General features: G+C 39.7%; 1 protein-coding gene and 1 long non-coding RNA gene across 27 annotated transcripts in view; one reads left to right on the top strand and one right to left on the bottom strand.

Annotated features, from left to right (window-relative positions):
* SLMAP (sarcolemma associated protein) overlaps positions 1-13,243 on the bottom strand; it is an 87,797-nt gene extending 74,554 nt beyond the window's left edge. For all 26 annotated transcript variants that reach the window (XM_075713471.1, XM_075713478.1, XM_075713474.1 and 23 more), the window contains exon 1: positions 12,154-13,243. In XM_075713471.1, the coding sequence (XP_075569586.1) occupies positions 12,154-12,351 (198 nt within the window). In that variant the 5' untranslated portion in view covers positions 12,352-13,243. The remainder of the gene's footprint in view (positions 1-12,153) is intronic.
* Positions 13,244-14,291: 1,048 nt separating this feature from the next.
* On the top strand, positions 14,292-18,663 carry LOC142593907 (uncharacterized). Its single transcript, XR_012831197.1, has 2 exons — positions 14,292-14,515; positions 15,166-18,663. It is a non-coding gene; the product is annotated as an uncharacterized LOC142593907 (long non-coding RNA).
* Positions 18,664-18,701: the final 38 nt, after the last annotated feature.

Genomic DNA, 18,701 nt, shown 5'->3' with positions numbered 1-18,701 from the left:
CTCCGATGTTGTGGTTCATTGTGCTTTTTTGGTACCTAATCCATTTCACTCTTCCTGTTAACTTGCTAGATTACTGCCCTAACACTAGCAATAGCATCTTGTTCTAAAATAGCATTACCACCCACATTTTCAGAAATGTGTAGGTTCAGTGACCTTGGATTTTCTGAAAGATATTTCTACTGGACAATGCAGAACAAGTTGACAAGATTTTGTTTCATGCTATATTAGCTTTAGTTGTTCTGTCAAGGGATCTAGAAAGCACAGAGGAACGTAGAAATCGATATTGAAAGAAGTACCTTTTGATTTGGAATGAAATCCTGCAAGAGAGTAGAATTGGAAACTAACTAGCATGATTCGTCTCTGAATTGCAGCACTGAGTTTTGCAGAAAGTAACAAAGACTCCATATTCTACCACAGTTTTCATAATGCAATTTCTTATTAGCATTGTGGGAAGACGCAAGACATAGAAGCTTCCTGCTATGGGACATTTTTAACAGTTTTACCCAAGTGCAATATCAACATGTCCGAAAAAAAAAGTTAATACTTTATTTTATACAAAACAGTCATCCACATCTATTTTCCAGAACATGAAGCCGTAATACTTGAGAAAAACAAACAACTCAAGTATTTAAACGAGAATGTTTTCAAAACTTGTAAGTTTGGCTTAATACACTATTAGCAAGTTAAACAAATACGTTAATTGTTATAATTCAGACATTTAAATGATAATACCCTTACTATGCCTCAAGTGTAGACAGGTATCTCAATGCTTTACATTTTAAACAAGCTGTACTTTAACTAACATTACCACTTCTGATTATATAAAATAAATATACAAGACATTCCTCCCATCATAGTTGTTCTTCATGCAAGGTCATACGGTTCTTTCTAAAGGTTTGTTTATCAAAGCAGGAACAGAAATTTCAAAATAAAAAAATTCAGCAAGTTTTTTTGTAAAAAAAAAAAAATCAGATGCAAATGCCTCAATTCTGGGAGGTCAGTTTTTTCATTTCCTTTTCTTCTTTTTTCTTTTTAATATGCCATCAAGCAGATATTCATGATACAATTCCTGAGGTTTTATTCCAGCTTAAGAAAAGGTAAAAGAGATTCAGATCACCAGATATTTCTAATTGCAAAGTAACTTACAGTTTTAGCCCTAATGGAAAAATCACAGTTGTATTGTGTCTCAGCAAACAGCTTTAACCCTGATGGTATCAAAAAAAGTATCCTTATTACTAACAACAGTGACCTTATTGAACATCAAGCAGGCAAGACCTCCCTTTTGGATGCAGACAATGGACCTCAATTTTAAATCACTATAATACTATACAAATTACCAACTCTGAGTACTGTCAACAATTAAATAGCACTTTCATGTATCACAACAAGGACTTGGTCCACAACTACAGCTGTCCCATGAAAAAGAATACTTGGGACACCTCAGCATGAGTGCAGCAGTCAAATAAAATTATTACCTTTTCCAAATGTCCACAAGCAAGCACTTACTATTTCTTAAATCCTTCTGTCTGAAAACTTTTGCTCTGGGTAGGAGAGAACAGTTTCCACTCAGCTTTGCTCACCAGTATAAAACCTGTCTAAAGCAATATTTAAAGCATAAGTATGTAACATACTTTCTAGAATTAATTTGAGGCATGACACCAGCAAGCAGATCCAGTCACTGAAATAATGTTACAAGATTACAGGTACCCTAACATTAGACTCAAAACTACACCTTCATAAAAGGTTTTTAAAGGATACTACAAAGCAATTATTTTTGTAAATCTTTTGGAAACACGGAACTGCAATTATAAAGGAAGATGCGTACAGCAAGTTTAAATTATAAAATACATCAAAGAGTACAAGTTACAGATCTCAAAAGACTAGTCATCAAGGTCCTTTAATATTAGTTTATAAAAATTATGTCATCATCTAAAATTCATCCAGTAACACCTATCCTGGGAAGGCTCAACATAAAGCTATGTGGGAAAGAGAAGAAAATTGAGCACATTTTCATTTGATCAACCAGGGGAAACAAAAAAAACCAACACAACCCACCTATCCACACATCTGCATAAAAAATTGTTCAGCTGCAGAAACATTTACACCAGGCTGTGAAGTGGGCAAAATCCCAGTACAGGATGGCCTAAGGAGCCCACAGGAATGCAGTCTGGATGTCCCAGAATGGCTCAAAGAAAGCGGGACAGCTGTGTTGGTGCAGTGTTTTGCCAAACTAACCCTTCCCAAGCCCATTTCTGGCACATGGGGTCAGAGCACATCAACCTGCAGCTAAAATGTAAAATTTACCAGGAGATAATATTCTGCAATAGGATGTATGTATAACTTATACTGATTTCAGTAGGTGAGGGAGCATGTGTACACAGATTCCAAAATAAAAAATTAGTTTTGAGAGAAAGTTGTCCATGTATGCCAATGCTATGCATTTGTTCCAGTACAGAAACCACCAAAACCATTTTACCTTCTGTTTAAATCAAAGTTAAAAGTTATCCAAACACAGCATACATACTTCTAACTTGCTAATTAAGTCAAATTCATAAATTTAACTAAAAATCAGGATGACACCATGGGTAAAGAGCATTCAAATAGACTTAAAATATCCACATGCCTTTCTATGTTACAGGTAACATACTATTAATATAATAGCAGTCTATCAGTTCTTCCTTTAATTAGCTAGGAAGCCCTCTGTTCATAGACCAAATCATTGACTTATAGTCACAGACAACATTTATATACCTACCAAAAGCACTGCTTAAACAGCACAACCAAGTAGCTTTACCTAACATCAACTAGTTACACAGATTACAAAAGCAAATACGCCCTTTCTATGATGATTTGTATTCCTGGCTTTCTCTTAGAACTACTGGAATATGCCATCTAGGAAAAGCTCTCAAAGAGGAAGATCGGAAAAAAAAAAATTTCCCCTTTGAGTTCTTAAAAAGGAAGTAGTGGTTGAGAGCTGTAAGTGAAAGTGTTGTGTTATTTCCACCCTTATGGAATTAGGTGTGGAACTGGGAACATTCTTACATCTTTCATTTAGTGCTTCTTTTCCTCCAAGTAAATTTTAAGAGAATTTCTATCTGACCCATTTTGGTGGGAATTCTATAAAAGAAATACCCCTGGTATTTCATAATACTAAATTTATATATACATACACACCCAAAAAGTTCAGAACAAAACTTAAGACAACAGCAACACAAGCTAGCCTACCTAGCAAATATGCCTGACCCTAGCCTCAGAAGCTTATTTGTTGGTAGGGATTAATTTTGCACCCAAAATTCTATCCCAAGTCCACAAGGAACCTAAACTAATTAGACCTGCTGCAAAGCAGAGGATAGGACTGGATGACCTCCACAGGTCCATACCAACCTAACTTACCCTCTGACAGTACATCCATGTCATAGAATTTGCCTGTGTTTGTTCGTAGTATTGTAATCTCCCTTAAAGTAAATACCACCCTATGATACATAATGACTTACAGTTCTAGAATCCATAGAAACAAAAGAAACTTCATCAAACTTATACTTTGTCCCTTAATAATATATGATTATACTGACTTCACATAGCCTTAAAAGTCCTCTGGCATTCAGCAAGAGCAATCCCCGTAATGATAAGCAAGAAAACAACAAGGAGTTGCAATTACCTACCGAGATCAAAGACTTGAAAAAAACAGTTTGGCTGCAGAATGGAGTCTTTCACAACCAGATATTAAAAAAAAGCTTTTATTTTTTTTTTAATAACAAAATTAAATATGTGAAGAATTACAAGTAATTCATTATGCCTCCCAAAAGCTCTATTTCTTCAAGCACCTGGAAACAGTAAGTGTAAGTGCAGAAAACAGCACTGCCAGAATAAAACTGCAAGTAATAATACCACCAAAACTGATTTGCAATGCTATTGCCCAAAAGTCCATTCAGCTATTATAGCTAACCACCAAAAAAAGAGAAGAATGGCAATTACTTTTGCCAGGAATTACTGGGAAAGATCACCAGAAATTTAAAAGGCAAACAGATAGGCAGGTTAAAAGCCCAGAACGGCAAAACCAAGAGATCTGTCTTCTACCCTATACAGTTAAGTATTACACTTCAAGAAAAGCAATTAAAAAATAGAAAGCAAAGCAGAGTCATCAAAATCTGCTGGAGGGGTGTGTTAAACAAGCAAAAAACCTCTCACAGAACATCAATAATATTGCATCAAAGACATCAAAGTTTTAGAAAATCTAAGTTTAAACTTATCTTGCTCAACATCCAGAAAAGGAACAACTCTGAAAAAGTGCCAGTTAAAAGCAAAAACTGCTATATCAGATAAGACTAATGGCATATGCAAATAGCAGCAGCTAGTACCAAATGTCTTCAAAAGAACCTGCTGTACAAATACCTATTTGGCCCATAACAGAGCTTTTCTTCTTTGATTTGAAACACAAGCATTTGCATTCCTTCCTTTAAAAAGGTTATTACTCAATACACAGTTACAAGCATCCACAACTCTTGTATCTTAAGCTCTTGCATTCATTTTATTTTTACAGAACTACTGCAACTGTAGTTATGACAATATACAGCATAACTTGTTCTTAGTTTTATTTTCAATAGTCTCTTAATATGAGAACAAAAGGTCACTTGTCTGTTCTTATATAGCTTCCATATCTCAGATGTTGCATGTTTCCTATATTGAAGTCTTTCTGTCAATAAATATTTTCAACACATTCGAATTATCATATGAAAACCAAAAATGAACAAGATGTTCTAACTGGGGACAAATTTATTTTAACAGTAGCACAATACTGTCAAGATTTTTGTATTTAGTTACAAGTTCTCACTATTTTGCACTCTTAGAACATTTGTGATTGAGCCTATCAACAATTCTTCAGTCTTTTTGATGGTTGGTTACTGTTATTTTATAACCTAAAAAGGTCTAAGAATAGCACATATTTCCCTCCAGTATGCACCCTAGTTCAACTATCAATACTGAAATGTTCCTTAACTTTGTAAAGATATTATAAATTCCTCATGCCCTTAACTACTCTTGACTAATCCCAGTACTTTTAATACTTACTTTTTACATGTTTACAAAAGTAAAAAAGGCTGAACTGCTGCTATTATTTTCTGTTTTTCCACTCAACTACAGTGTTAGTGCAGGATTCTGGACTTCCTATTATAAGCCTGCTGGAAGTTCATCATTTATTTATACTTTCTCAAGACTGAAATAAACTGTAAGACTTTGCTCAATCACATGCATGTGTGTCTGGTACAACATAACACAAAAATTGTATCCGATTAAGTGTCTGGCTCCAGCACAATTATTTTCCTTTTCAAAAAGGAAACTGTTCTGGGTCTCTGGCAGACAGATATGTCTTCTTGCAGGGGCTTAAGATGGATGGTACAGTCCAATCCATCCCTCTGCCTGAGGTTCCCACTCCTAAAGCAGACTGAAAAAACACTTGTCTATACTCAACAAAAACATGACAATAGTGCAAGCCCCCTTCCACCAATTCTCCTAGAAGCAGAAATGTTTCTGGAAAGAAAGACAAGTTGGTAAATGTTAATCCATTGTCACAGCAATATTGAACTAAACGTGGAGCTCTTGGATAATCCAAACTCTCTGCAAGTGAGCAACATTAACAGGAAGCAATTATTGATGTGACTCAAAAGAAAATCCAGAGACAACAAACAATCGTATAATTTAGTAGCAATAGCCTGTAAAATTGCTAGCTTTAGGGATGGAGACAGCATTCTTCCTTCCCTTTCACTTGCCAGGTCCCACAAACAATAATCCTTTTCAGTTTATATTATCTATTAAAGAAATTACAAACACCAAAATGCAACAAATCAGCTGAGTATTTGTCTACATATTTTGCAGTTTTAGCTAGATCAGATTCAAATCAACACAACCAAAGTAGCACACTGACATAGTTAGACACTGCTAACCCACATGGCCCTTTACAGCATACATAAATTCAGTTACTTTAATTAGGTAACAACACAACCAAAACTGTTCAAATTCAGTAAGAAAAATGAGAGGGCAAAGCCAAATCAAAAATATTTCTCCAGTGTAATATAAATCCACCTGCAAATGATCAATGGATTGCTGCAACTAACGTGAAAGAAAGTCAAAGTCAAAAAGAATTTTAGATAATGAAAGTGTATTAGGGAAGCAAGGTTTTACATTTATAAGCATGGGACCAGGAGCAAACCCGAACCATCCCACTAGAGATCTAAGGAAAACACATTTACTGGCCTTCATTGCTGCTAAGTAACCTGGTTCATTTAAGGTTTGTAAAAATTCACTGCAAATACAAAAGGGATTTTCGTTTGTTTGTAAAACCTAATCAATGTGTTGGTGTTCCTGGCTCAGGATAGATGCATCATGACTGCAATGGATCAGCTCCAAGAATTACAGTATTAGCTCTGCAGCAGTGGCTCTAGATGGTATCTCTGCAGGGAAATCCTCGTCAGCAGTAACTCACCTCTACTATAAATGGCCACCAGCACTCCTACACTGAGTTCTAAAAGAAGTACAGTGGTGAAGTTTGCCGAAACCAAGAACTATCTACCCCATATTACTCTTATGATTATATCAGCATAAAATTGGATAGTTCATTCAGGGTGAAAAGCACTTACATAAAAATATTAACAGGTGTATGTAAGGGCTGGCTGACATGACCCTCTTACCAAAAGCATCTAAGCACTGAAATTTCACCTTAGTGTATGACAGCAGATCCCAGGTCAGTCTCCCAGGGCACTTGGAATAAACATTCAATGTTTGGAAGATAAAGCATCTCCTCTACAGACACTACAGACTGTAAGCATACAGCAACATCAAAAGTACTGAAACATGGAACATTTGTTCAGCTCTCAAAGACAACAGTCGTAACAGAAAGCTGAAAAGATGTAATAGAAGAAAAAATGAATAAGACATGGTATCTACCAAAAGAAGTGCTCCTGATATATGAGAAATTAAACATCCCTTACATAGATCAGGACCAAATAGCCCAGAGTATCACACGGGAATCTCGATAGGAAGCAGCAGAAAAAATCTCCCATTAACGTCCTGCAACCCCAAATACCATTTTCATATCCCACTAAATTTTGTAAGATAGATTCACAAAAATACTTCTGAACAAACAGGATGTCCAGAGAAGATGTCCTAAACTTCTTGAATCTTGCCAAAGTCTTGATCTCCACAAAACATTTTATGTGATGTTAAATGAACAACATATTTCCTTTTTACAAATTCTTTCTCTTCTTTCTTACATGGTCAATATACTTTTATCCCTAGTACAATACAGCAAGAAAAGAGAGTATTTAATCTTTCAACTCCTTTTTATCAATGTTTTTCTTGCATTGGTGGTCAAAAATTAGATGCAGTATCCTAGATATGGTCTAACAAGCTGCAAAGGATTCTTCCTTTCCAAGCTCAGGACTTCACATTTGTCCTTGTTCAGACTCCTGAGGTTCCCGTCCGCCCATTCGTTCAGTAAAGCCAGGTCCCTCTGGGTGGCAGCCCTGCCCCTAAGCATATCAACTCATTCTCCACCACACCAGCACTCCCAGATTTGGTGTCATCTTCAAACTTGATTAGAGCGTACTTCACCATGTCCTTCAGGTCATTGATAAAAATGTTGAACAGGCCAGGTTGTAATACAGACTCCTGCAGTATTCTACTTGTTACCAGCATCCAGGTAGAGCACCACCTACTAACCGCTACCACTGAGCTTGATCCTCAAACTAGTTTTATTTTACTCATCTAGTAGCTTGTACACTCAGACTGCAGTGCCCTAATTTAGACAGAAGACCATCACAGGAAACAGTCAAAACCCTGCTAAAGGCAAGGTAAATAGCGTGCACTGCTCTCCCTTGCCCACAAATCTAGTCATTTTATCATACAAGGGAACCAGACTCGTCAGACATGATTTATCCCTGCTAAATCCATACTGACCATTACCAAATCATCTTGTTCACATGCCCAGAAAAGTGTTCCAAAACTTGTTCCATGATTTTCCCAGGGACTCAAAGCTAGCCAGTCTGTAATTCCCTGGCTGTACCTTTGGGGTAGTTGTTTTGGGGTGTTGGGTTTTTGTTTGTTATTGGTCTGTTGTTCTTTGATTTTTTTTTTTTTTGGGGGGGGGGGGGGGGGAGGGGAGGTGCGGACACAGGGTTGGTTTGTTTTCTTTTCTTTAAAGAGAGTGCTCCCTGCAGGAAGTGTTCTATAACACTTTTGTCTCACATCTTTTAAGCCTAGAAGCTATAAAGCACAGCCTTAATAAATTTAATTTGCTACATTTACTATCATGTGGACTATTTGGCTCTCAATTTACTAGTTAACATTTCTGTAACCAAGATACTATAAATGTGCTCAATTCAATTCATACCCACGTTGAATTAAATGAAAACAGTACTATTAGCTACCACCCTAACACAGAAACTTGAGCCTACACATTTTTTCTCAGTTCTTAAAAATGACCAGTTATTTGGAGTCCTTTTGGTCTACAAAAATACTTATTTCTCATGCAGTTTCTCAGCACCTTTAGTAAACTGTAGCAATGGATTCTCTACAAGAGGTACTTATAATAGCAACGCACAACAATCTAATGCACTGAATAATTCCAATTTTTGAAAGTCTGGATATCTGTCGGAAACTTCAGATTTCTACTAAAAGCTTCCACCACATCTGCCAGAAGCATTTCAGCCTGGAAGAAGTCACATACAAATTCTCAAGGGTTTTCAACTTGCTTATTTTTAAAAACAAAAAAACAAGAAAACAAACAAAAAAGTTTAAGACTGTTTCAATTCAGCAGTTTTTACAGAGTTTCTGTCCATATGCAGTGATAGAAGCTGAACAGACATATTTAGATTTTCTGAACTATAGCCCACTTTTTCTTTTGCTTTGATTCACACTTTTTGGAACACTCCATGCTCAGCACAACATCCACTTCCTACATATCTAGTGACTCACTTTTTCAGGCATCTCTTAAAAAGATTCATTAAGTTGTAATTACTCAAAAAAAAAAAAAAATCAATTCTAAGCATAAGCTTCTAATGTTATTGCTGTATGAAAAATCCACAAGGAGATACTACACTGTTTCTACAAACACAAGCAAAAAAGAGGCATTGCACTGGCTGTCTGTAAAAGTATTACTAAGCACAGAAAAAGTCTGAGTCCATATATTCCCCCCCCCACCTCCTTCCACCTTTATCTTACACATATTTAGGCTTACATATTACATTAAAAATATTTTTTAAAAGCAAATCCAACTTTAAATATCTGCTTTTAATTGCTATTTGCCGGTGATCTTGAAGACTCATCCTACTTTTATCCTTAATAATGCTGGTGTTACATAGATATTATCTCCTTTGAGCATGTACCTTTTCCATGCATAAGTGAAGTGCCTTTATACAAAGTAAACATTCACATCTTTCAACTCTAAGTAACATGTCATCTTCAACTTGGTCTACTTACGTGACATACTTCAGCTTAAGCCTACCTCTGCCTCAGAAAAAACCTGTATACTAGTTTACTCGCCACTGCTTACTGATGTTCCCTCTCTTCGGTTTCTACCCTTCTTTACAGATTATGCTGATACAGTTGTTTACAGACTAGTAGTAAACAGGATCACTCACATGATTCACTAAAACAAACCAAACAAAACTGCAAATGATCAAGAAAAAAAAATTAATATTAGAGTATAACTGAAAGGCAGCTAGCTCAAGAGGCAGCACAGGGACTGGACTGAGTCGACTGGGAATGCCAGAAACTGGTATTGCCAAAGTCCACAACTTATGAAACTGCAGCCCCAGATCATTCATGAACTATTTTGAATTATTTCAAGGTTTTTCTCTGTTAGTAAATTAACATTTCAAGGTGTTTCATCTTTCATAAAACCCAGAATTGATAGAAGTCCTACATATAAGCTTTTAAGAAATGTTTACAAATACCATGGCAAAAAGAATTTATGCAGGTTTAAATACAGGTCACTGATAGGGTAATGACATATTCCTAAATGAGATGTACTTATAAGAAGTTCTGTAAACAGTGATAATAAACGTTGCTGCAAGCAAATCTTCTAGCATAGTTTTATGGTTTTGTTTGTACTTTGAAAACACCACAGAATTCTTTAAAGCAGTTTTTGCGATTCAAGATTAAGACTGTATTTACTGACATCATCTACCGGCCTTTTCACAACAGCATTTTATATCTACTGTCTCTAACAAGGCATTTTTCCCTCCCCAACTCTCTCACAATTTACCATTCAGATACTCAACCAGATGAAAAACCAGCCCATATTGCCAAGAAACGAACACAGAATCCAAAATTCTCCATACTGCTGTATCAATGCTTTAAACCTTCTACAGTACCACAACATCTAACACGCAAAATTTACAGTAATGTATTCCTACGCATGATCTTAAACCCCCTCTTTAGTTGATCACTATAGCTACTGATTCAGATATCCACCTGGGCAATTTTCATCAAGACCCCCACCAAATCCTCACGACGGTATCTCAAGAACTATCACATACCATCCACTTATTTACTACTAACAAGTTGCTATTTTAGATCAGCTAGATAAAATGAATAAGCATATAATTTTTTGACCTGTATTAGAAAAGCCAAAGCTAACTGAAGTTTAAAAACAAACAAAAAACCTCCCACAGCTGTCTTTTAAGCTCGCCTATTAGTTAGCAGACTTGCTCAATGCTCCATGCTTTGTCAAATTAACCATCTGTAATACAGCTAGACTATTTGTAACCATAAAAGAGCACACGGGAGTCTTAAAATCTTTATAAATCATGAGAAATGTTGATAAAAAGCTACATGCATAATACTTTTTAATTTTAAAACAGTACAATAAATTGGAACATTTTACTTTGTCAAGACAAACAAGAAAGGTTAAAAACTAAGCTTAACTGAAAATATGTCATGCATTTAAGTTTTCTGAAGTGTCCAAGAATGCACATCACATACACAACAGCCCCAAAACAACATGCTTAATGAAACACTAATACAGATAGCAGTTTGCACAATTATGCACAGGTAACTTGAAAGCCATGCCATAACCCAGCCTTAAGAAATTAAACACTTGTCTTGTCCCATCATGCCCAGGTATTGCATAACATAGGAGAGTTAACAATGGAAGGTTTAAGAACTTTGACTGTGTTGTACTGTTCCTCATGCTGTGTCATACTACTAAAAAATACTGCATTAATTACAGACCATATTATTCTTAAAATCAAGAGCTACACTGACCACATTTGAGAGAAGAGCATGCTGCGAAGCTAAAAACCAGAGCTGATTTTGAGCATGTGAAGTTTCAGGGCATAACATCAATATTTTGGGAAAAAAAAAAAAAAAAAACCAACAGTGCTGAGCAACTGCAATCTGCACTTTGTTAATTTCTTGCTGGATATTTAAAATTAACTTGACAGTCATTAAGCAAAATAGCTTTACTTGTCCCAGTTCAATCCCTAGTGGACAAAACATGCACTACAGAACCCCTAAATTTCACTTCACAAGATAGTTAGCCTTTTGAAAGGAATAGTTAAGACAACACAGGATACATTTTAAAACCGTTTTCACTATCAATGAGAAAATATCTTCTATGCCATTTGTTACACTCCTGCCGCCAGTAACAAACCTTCTATCACACCCAAAGAACAAAATACTCTTTAGAAAATTTCAGAAGTGCAAGTAGGAAGAGTGCCAAAGCCAGCACTTTTTTTTTAAATCTGCTTTTGACAATCCTCACAATGAGATTTACATGCTCAGATAAAATAGTAATTTCTCAGCATTTGAAAAAATACTGTTGCACCATTACATTCATACAAGCCTGTGCTTTCAGATTTTTATTACTCACCTAAAAATCACCTATTTCCAGCAATGAATAATACACATGCAAATTTTTCAGTATTTATCACCATTTTCAACTGTTAGTTTTATCTACTTTTAATATTATTTAAAGTTTCTGCTTAGTAAGAAATTATCAACTTACCTGAAAAGTAATCATTTTAACTATAACACAAAGCTTACTCCTTCCATGTGAAACTGTATTTATAACAGCAAAACCAAACTGATCTGTGATCTACAAGAACTTGCTAAAACAAATGTGCAGTTCATTGTTTTTAAATAAAGAAAACATCTTACCTTGCCTGTCTTGTGATCAAACCAGACAAGAGCATGGTTCCTGGACAGCACTTTACAGTCAAAAGTTGCATTGTTCTGAGCTGGCCGGCAGCGAGCCACTGAGCGGCCGATCTTGACGGGCTCGTCCAGGTAGACATGACGCTCCTGAAACGGATGAGAGTTCGGGCGGCAAGTGAAGATGGCCAAGGCTGAAGGCATCGAGGACAGATTTGGGTTGCCACACCAACCAGAGATGAAGAGAGCCTCTTCTAATGCAGACAGACTGTCCTCCACAATTTTTGACCCAAACCTCCACAGCAACTTTATATTAAAGCAGGACAAACATTATCGTATGAGAGGCCTAACAACTCATTGTTTCAGTGTGTAAACTAATTCTGGCAAAAATCCAGTGAAAAAGCCCCATTATGTCTTTTAATAATATCAGCAGTGGCTCAAAAAAAGTCTAAAATGTACAACTTTCAATCCATCATCCTCTGGAAGAATAGGAACAAGCATCTGATTCCTTCAAAGAGAAGCAAAGGCTCCTTGAAAGAAGGATAGAATATCTTAAATCCAAGTAGATGAGTCATACAAGTACTTTTGTTTGTAACTTCAACTGCCTTTCCCCCCCCCCCTTCCGTAAACAACACTGACCAAAATTCTGACCAATGCAACATGGAAGCAAGGAAAGGTTTAGGGAAGGGGGACGAGGGAGAAGGATTAGCGTCCTCTCTCAAAGCGCACAGATCAGGAGTTGGAAGGTGAATACGAAGCCCTCGCTCCACAACAGGGATCTAGTCGCTTCACACGGCAATCCGCATTTCACCATCTTCGTGTATTGAACCAAAGCAGAATAGGTGGTCCTCGATTTAGGATGGGGTATGACAGCTACACTGTTTTCCTCCCCTACACCAGATAAAGCTGAACCGGTCTACAGTTTCAGGCAGCCACTCAGATAAGGAACTTGATAAGGCATGGACAGGGCTTCAAACTCCCCTTCTCTCGGGGACAAACTAACGCGTGGGAAGGGTCCTTCGGGGACGGCCTACGAGGTGCACTGACAGGTTGCTCCCAGGCGGTGCCCGCGGTGGCTCTGGCTGGCTGCAGCGGGCAAGCGTCCCTCCGCGGCGGGTCTGCTGGCGGCGGGCCGGCGGGCGGGCGGGGGCGCGGGGGCCGGCGGAGGAGGGAGGCGAGCAGGGGGGCTGCTCCAGGAAGTCTCCGCCAAAAGCCCCCGGCGCGGGGAGCGGCGGGCCGGGAGAGGCGGCGTCCCCTGCGCTGCGCTCAGCCCCTCCGCAGGTGGCTGCGCATGAGGAGGGCCCGCTCCTCAGCCCCCCGCGCTCTCCGCCCGCCGAGCGCGGCTCCGCTGGCCCGGCGGCGGCCGGCCCTGCGGCGGCGGGAGAGGCCTGGCGGCCGGGCCCGGACGCCTCCCGCTCGGTAGCTCTGCCTCTCAGGCAGCCGCCGACCACGAAAACTTTCCTCCGACCTGCAGAGCCGAAAACAAACCGGGTCAGACGCGTCCCTACCCCAGCGGCCCGCGCCTCCCCCCGGCCTAGCGCTGCCCGGCCCCGAGGGAGGCACGGGGCGCACCAGGGCTCCGCTCCCTCCCTTACCTTCAGCGCAGCGGCCGCCATAGTGACTGGAAACCTACCCGGTGTAGCAGCCGCGGCGCTGCCGGAGAGGGGCGGGGGTCGGGGGGGGAGGGCAGGCGGAGGGAGGAGCCGTCCTCGGCGGGGCCTGACCAAAGGGAAGGCGCGGCGGCCGCCTCCAGCCCCCGCGCGGGCGGCTGCGCAGGCGCGGGAGCGGGGTGCGCGCAGGCGCGCTGCGCCCAGTGAAGCTGCGGCAGCGGCCGAGGCCCCGCCCCGTTGCCGCTGCCGCCCTCTTCCGGGCGCGCGGGTGGGGGGGGGAGCGCTGCGGGGGGTGGGGAGGGGGGGCGGCGGGCTGAGGCGTGAGGGGCGAGGGTGTGGGGGGCCGAGCGGCCTCCTGTGAAGCGGGAGAAGGGGTGAAGGGCTGCTGCGAAAGGGCACAGCTAGGACGCGTTAGCAGGTGGGAGCGGGGCAGGTCTCGGAGGTGAGTGAGCCCCCGGGGCCGGGGGCCGTCTCTTTCCTCTCCCCTGTTGCCCTCAGCTCTGCCCTGGCGGGGTGGGAGGGAAGGAGCGAGCGGGGCTCCTCTGGCGGTAAGCAGGGGAGCCCTGAGGAGAAACCGGGGTCACACGTTGTCAGCAGAGCTCTCATGAGAGCGCAGGGGCCTCCCCGACACCCTCCTGCTTTCCCCGTCCTCCTGCCGTTTTATGATCCCAGGTTGAAAATTTTGGAAGCCGCAGTGTCATTCGACATGTCTCGGGGAGGGAGAAATCCTGGCCGTGTTTTGCCGTCTCTGGTTACAGGTTGGCAGCTGGAGCGGCGGGAACCCTCGGAGCGGTCACCGCAGGCCCAGGCAGGGGACGGGGACGGGGACGGGGCAGGGCAGGGCAGGGCAGGGCAGAGGTGGGGTCACTGCTGCAGTGTTTTCCCGCGGGAGGTCTTGGAGCATCATCCAACGTCCTATTTATCCCCATTTTCTAGAAGCCAAGAAAAGGTTCTTCCTTTTTCAAGGTCATACGTTAGGCTACTGCCGAACAGGTCTCTCCGGTCCGAATTCATTTTTAAGTCCGTCATTCCCTATAAAGCAAACAAGCGGAGATTGTTTGATATAAGATAGATGTTGGAGTCGTGCCTGCACTATAATTACCCCGTGACAAGGTGTTAGGATTAGGGATATGGGAGGGTTTTCTGATGCCAGAAAGGCCAGGCAGCCGTGGAGAAGTGGAGCTGGGCCAGGCAGTTTAGCCAGCAATATGTGAGGGAACTAAGTAACAACTGAGGTAAGGCAGTGCGGTGTATGAGAGAAAGCGTGATTGCTGTGCTAAGACTTATAGCACAGTAAAATCTCAGGCTTGTCTTCATTTTTTTCCCTTTCTTATTGACTGCACTGTGATTTGGGGGGGGTGTGTGTGTGTGATTCATTACAGCCTAGTTTTCTTCTGTTTTCTTCCAGTGATCCAATGAGAAAAAGACAGCAGAACTAGGCTGTAACATCTGGGAAGCAAAGAAATGAAATCTAAGATGAGAGACAAGTTTGATTTCTGAAGACAAAAAAAAGAAAGACTAATAGGTGGAAGCTTTAGGACTGTACATCCATAGTGTTCAGTTCTCCTGACAGGAGAAAACCAAAAAATTATCTGGCATGCCACTTCATGGCTTTCATCAGCTTGTTTATGAGACTGTACTACTGTGATAAATATATTTCTAATTTACTCATTTTTTAAATAAATGGAAATTCAGTATGGCTATTGCTTATAGCACACAAGGTGCCATAAGTAATCAAAAAGGGGAAGGAAAGGCGTATAAAAAGAGGATGGGGAAAATGGGGAATAAATTTAAGTCCATCAGGAGTTAGATTTGAAGGAAAGAGTTGCAAAAGTAGAAATAATTGAGAACGTTTTAGAGTTGCAAAGGTGTAAAAAGTGGGAACAAAGGGTACTACAGGTGTTGGAATGAAAAGAATGTTTATGAGAGCACTTTTAAAATATTTTTGTATGCATGCTTAATGGAGAAAGAAGTCAGAAAGTAAAATTAAAGATGAGAACCATTACCATCTATAGGGCCTAAAAGAGTCAAGTAAAAAAGATAAGCGGAGCAGTGGATATCTTTTTCTGCTGTTCTCTGTAAGTATTTGTAGTTTTTAGATATTGAGATTCAAACAAATTTGTTACTGTATGGTCTGTACAGTATCTTTCTCAAGTCTTCCTGTGACCAGTAGAATGAACTAATACCCTAAGTATCTGTGTCCTTTAAACTGTAAGCCACTGCCATGTTATGGTACCCTGAACCCTTCTCCATCCCCTGGAGAAATCCCATTTTGACAGTCCCATGGGGGAAGCAACGGTACGTGCCAGCTACCTTTCTAATACTTTTTGGCACTGCCAAGCGGCTCATGTAACAACAGAGTTCTACCTACTTTTCAGCGAGGGCATTAATTGGAGCCTGCCTTTTCTGCATGAGTGCCAGCTTTCAGAGAAGTTGGATGGGTTTAGTAATCTCTCAGACTTTTTTACTTCTATTTCAAAACTGCCTAATGAGTTCAAAAGTTAGCGGGGTAGACTCGTAGACTAAGTTCAAAATACTAAAAGTGGTTGCATTCTGAAATGAGGATACAATTATTGCATGGGTATTTTATGAGGTATTTGATGCTTACCAGAAAATGTCCGTCTTAGAACTGTGGAAAGCGACAGGTGGATGAAAAGAGTTCAGTATAAAATGCTCAGCCGCTATACTGTGCTCAGCAGGAGTAAGGAGGATGTGTAAGCTCATGCTTCCTTTCTGCGAACCACTGTTTGCCACACAACCAGAAGAGGCAGTCAGCTTTGGCAGCCATGTTAGGTAAGGGCAGCAAGGTGCTGCTTAGGTGGCCATCCTTTTTCCGGGCAGGAAGTCCATAAAAATGTTATGATAGCCATCATAGCTGAGGGCAGAAACAGCCTGCGCTATGGCCATCTTGGATAAGGGAAATGGAAGGGAGGTAACTGTCACATTTGTCCCCTAAAGAGCTGCTGTCTGTTTCAGGATGATGAAATGCAGCAGATGTTATTTACATCCTAATGTTGTTATCTTTTGCCAAACAAACTTGCCTCAGAAGTAGCTTCTGAGACATTCAGAATCAATCTGAACTGTCAGAAAGTAATGAATAGTTTCCGAGCAGTAGGCTCCTTTTCCTGGAGCTATTAGATGTGTCAATTTGAATGTTAACACTACAAAAACGTAGTTTGCAGCAATCGCTTTGTGTCCACTAGAGGACTGGGGCGGAAGACTAGCTGTATGGCATATAAGACTAACTAGCTCAGATAAATATTTGCTGATCTATAGTTGCTTTTGAGGCCCAGTGACTGAAAAGGTAATCACTTTTTTCTTAAGTAGGAAAAGTGTTCTCACAAAGTAAGTTAAACAAGGAGTGGTAAGATTATTGTGACATTGTGGTGATACCACAATTTGTTGAAATAACCTGGTTGCAGTTCTTGGTAAAACTCACAATATTCTGCGCATGCATGATAGTGTGTATCGCTGGACAGTCACAGGCGTAAATGGTGTAGTTGCAGTGTATGTCAAGACAGCAACAATACAATTTGAGCTTTTGGATACCTGTTTCTTTTAGGAGCTGCCGAATACATACACATTCTACAAATGTGTTCTCTAGCAGTGTGTTTCTGTCCATGCTGGTGTATCATGGGAAGTAAATGAAGCAAGATCATGTCCTCAGAATGAGTTTTTTTCATTACCAGAAAACAACAACAGGTATTTGCTAATAGGTTATTTGCTGGTTTCATGATAGCATTGAAAAAGAGCCAAATTATCCTAGATTAATAGATAACACAAAGCCTGTAACACATCGAAGAGATGATTTACACTTCAGTTTTAACGATGAACTTTGTTGTACAGTGTTTCAACCACTGTATGTAAACCAGTTTGTAAAAGATTCTGTACAGATAGAGACATTGGTATGTGTGTATCTGAGCACTGAGTCCCTCAGCTTCCAGTGGCGGTGATGACACGAAATCCTTTATAAGCTTACCAAGCTCCTCAAAACTTACAGGACTTTACTCCCCGCTACTCTTGTTGGAAAATTAATTCAAAACCTTATTTCTCCAGTGATTAGAAAATTTATGCTAATTATCAGTCCATGTTTATTCAAGGATGGTTAAACTTTTTTTATTGTAGCACTATCATTGCTATTTAGTTTCAGACTTAATTTCTGTTCTTGATTTTTTTAACTCTCTGAGTGATTATGTAAAGAACAATTGCATTATCTTTCAGCATTACTTTTGAAAGAATAAGCAACTCAGCTGGTTTAATCCTCAGTTGTCAGGTGGATTCTCCATTTATCTCGTTTTTGTTCAGATCCTTCCCTGCTCCTATTTCTAGTTTGCATTAAGCTTATTAAGAGATAGTCGTACCCAGTATAGAAGTGAGTATCTTGCTAACATAACAGGCAGTTATATTAATGTAATATACATAGTAAGCATACATAGAACATACAATTTAATTTATATTATATATTAAATATATGCATATGTTCTTTTTATACAATTATATATAACATATTGTTTATAAATGTACTTTATATATCCTATCTATGTATATATACCATATACATTGTATAGGGTGTTGATAATATATGTATATGGCATATATAAATAAGTATAAAGTAACATGCTATTAATACAGTATTATGCTAATATAGAACTAATTTTACATACAGTATTTCTTAATTTCTAATGAAATTAGTTAAGTTGGTATATCTGGCATTTTCACTGCTTTATCGTTTTAGTAGAACATAGTCATCATGTAACCAGCTCTTTGTTGCTTTTCTATTAATACGAGGTTGACTTTTTGAAGTGTTTGATGTTTTCTGTGGCTGTTTGAAAAATAAGGAAAAGTGTTTTAAAAATACGTGTGGCATTTCTGTTGTTTGTTTTAAATAAATGTATTTATTAGACAAGTTCTAATTTTTGGGTGCAAATAAAGTACTGCTTTAAA

This window comes from Pelecanus crispus, chromosome 7, assembly GCF_030463565.1.
Source record: "Pelecanus crispus isolate bPelCri1 chromosome 7, bPelCri1.pri, whole genome shotgun sequence".
NCBI classification, from domain to species: Eukaryota; Metazoa; Chordata; class Aves; order Pelecaniformes; family Pelecanidae; genus Pelecanus; species Pelecanus crispus.
The sequence above is the reverse complement of the archived record's forward strand: the minus strand, read 5'-3'. Positions and strand labels throughout refer to the sequence as shown.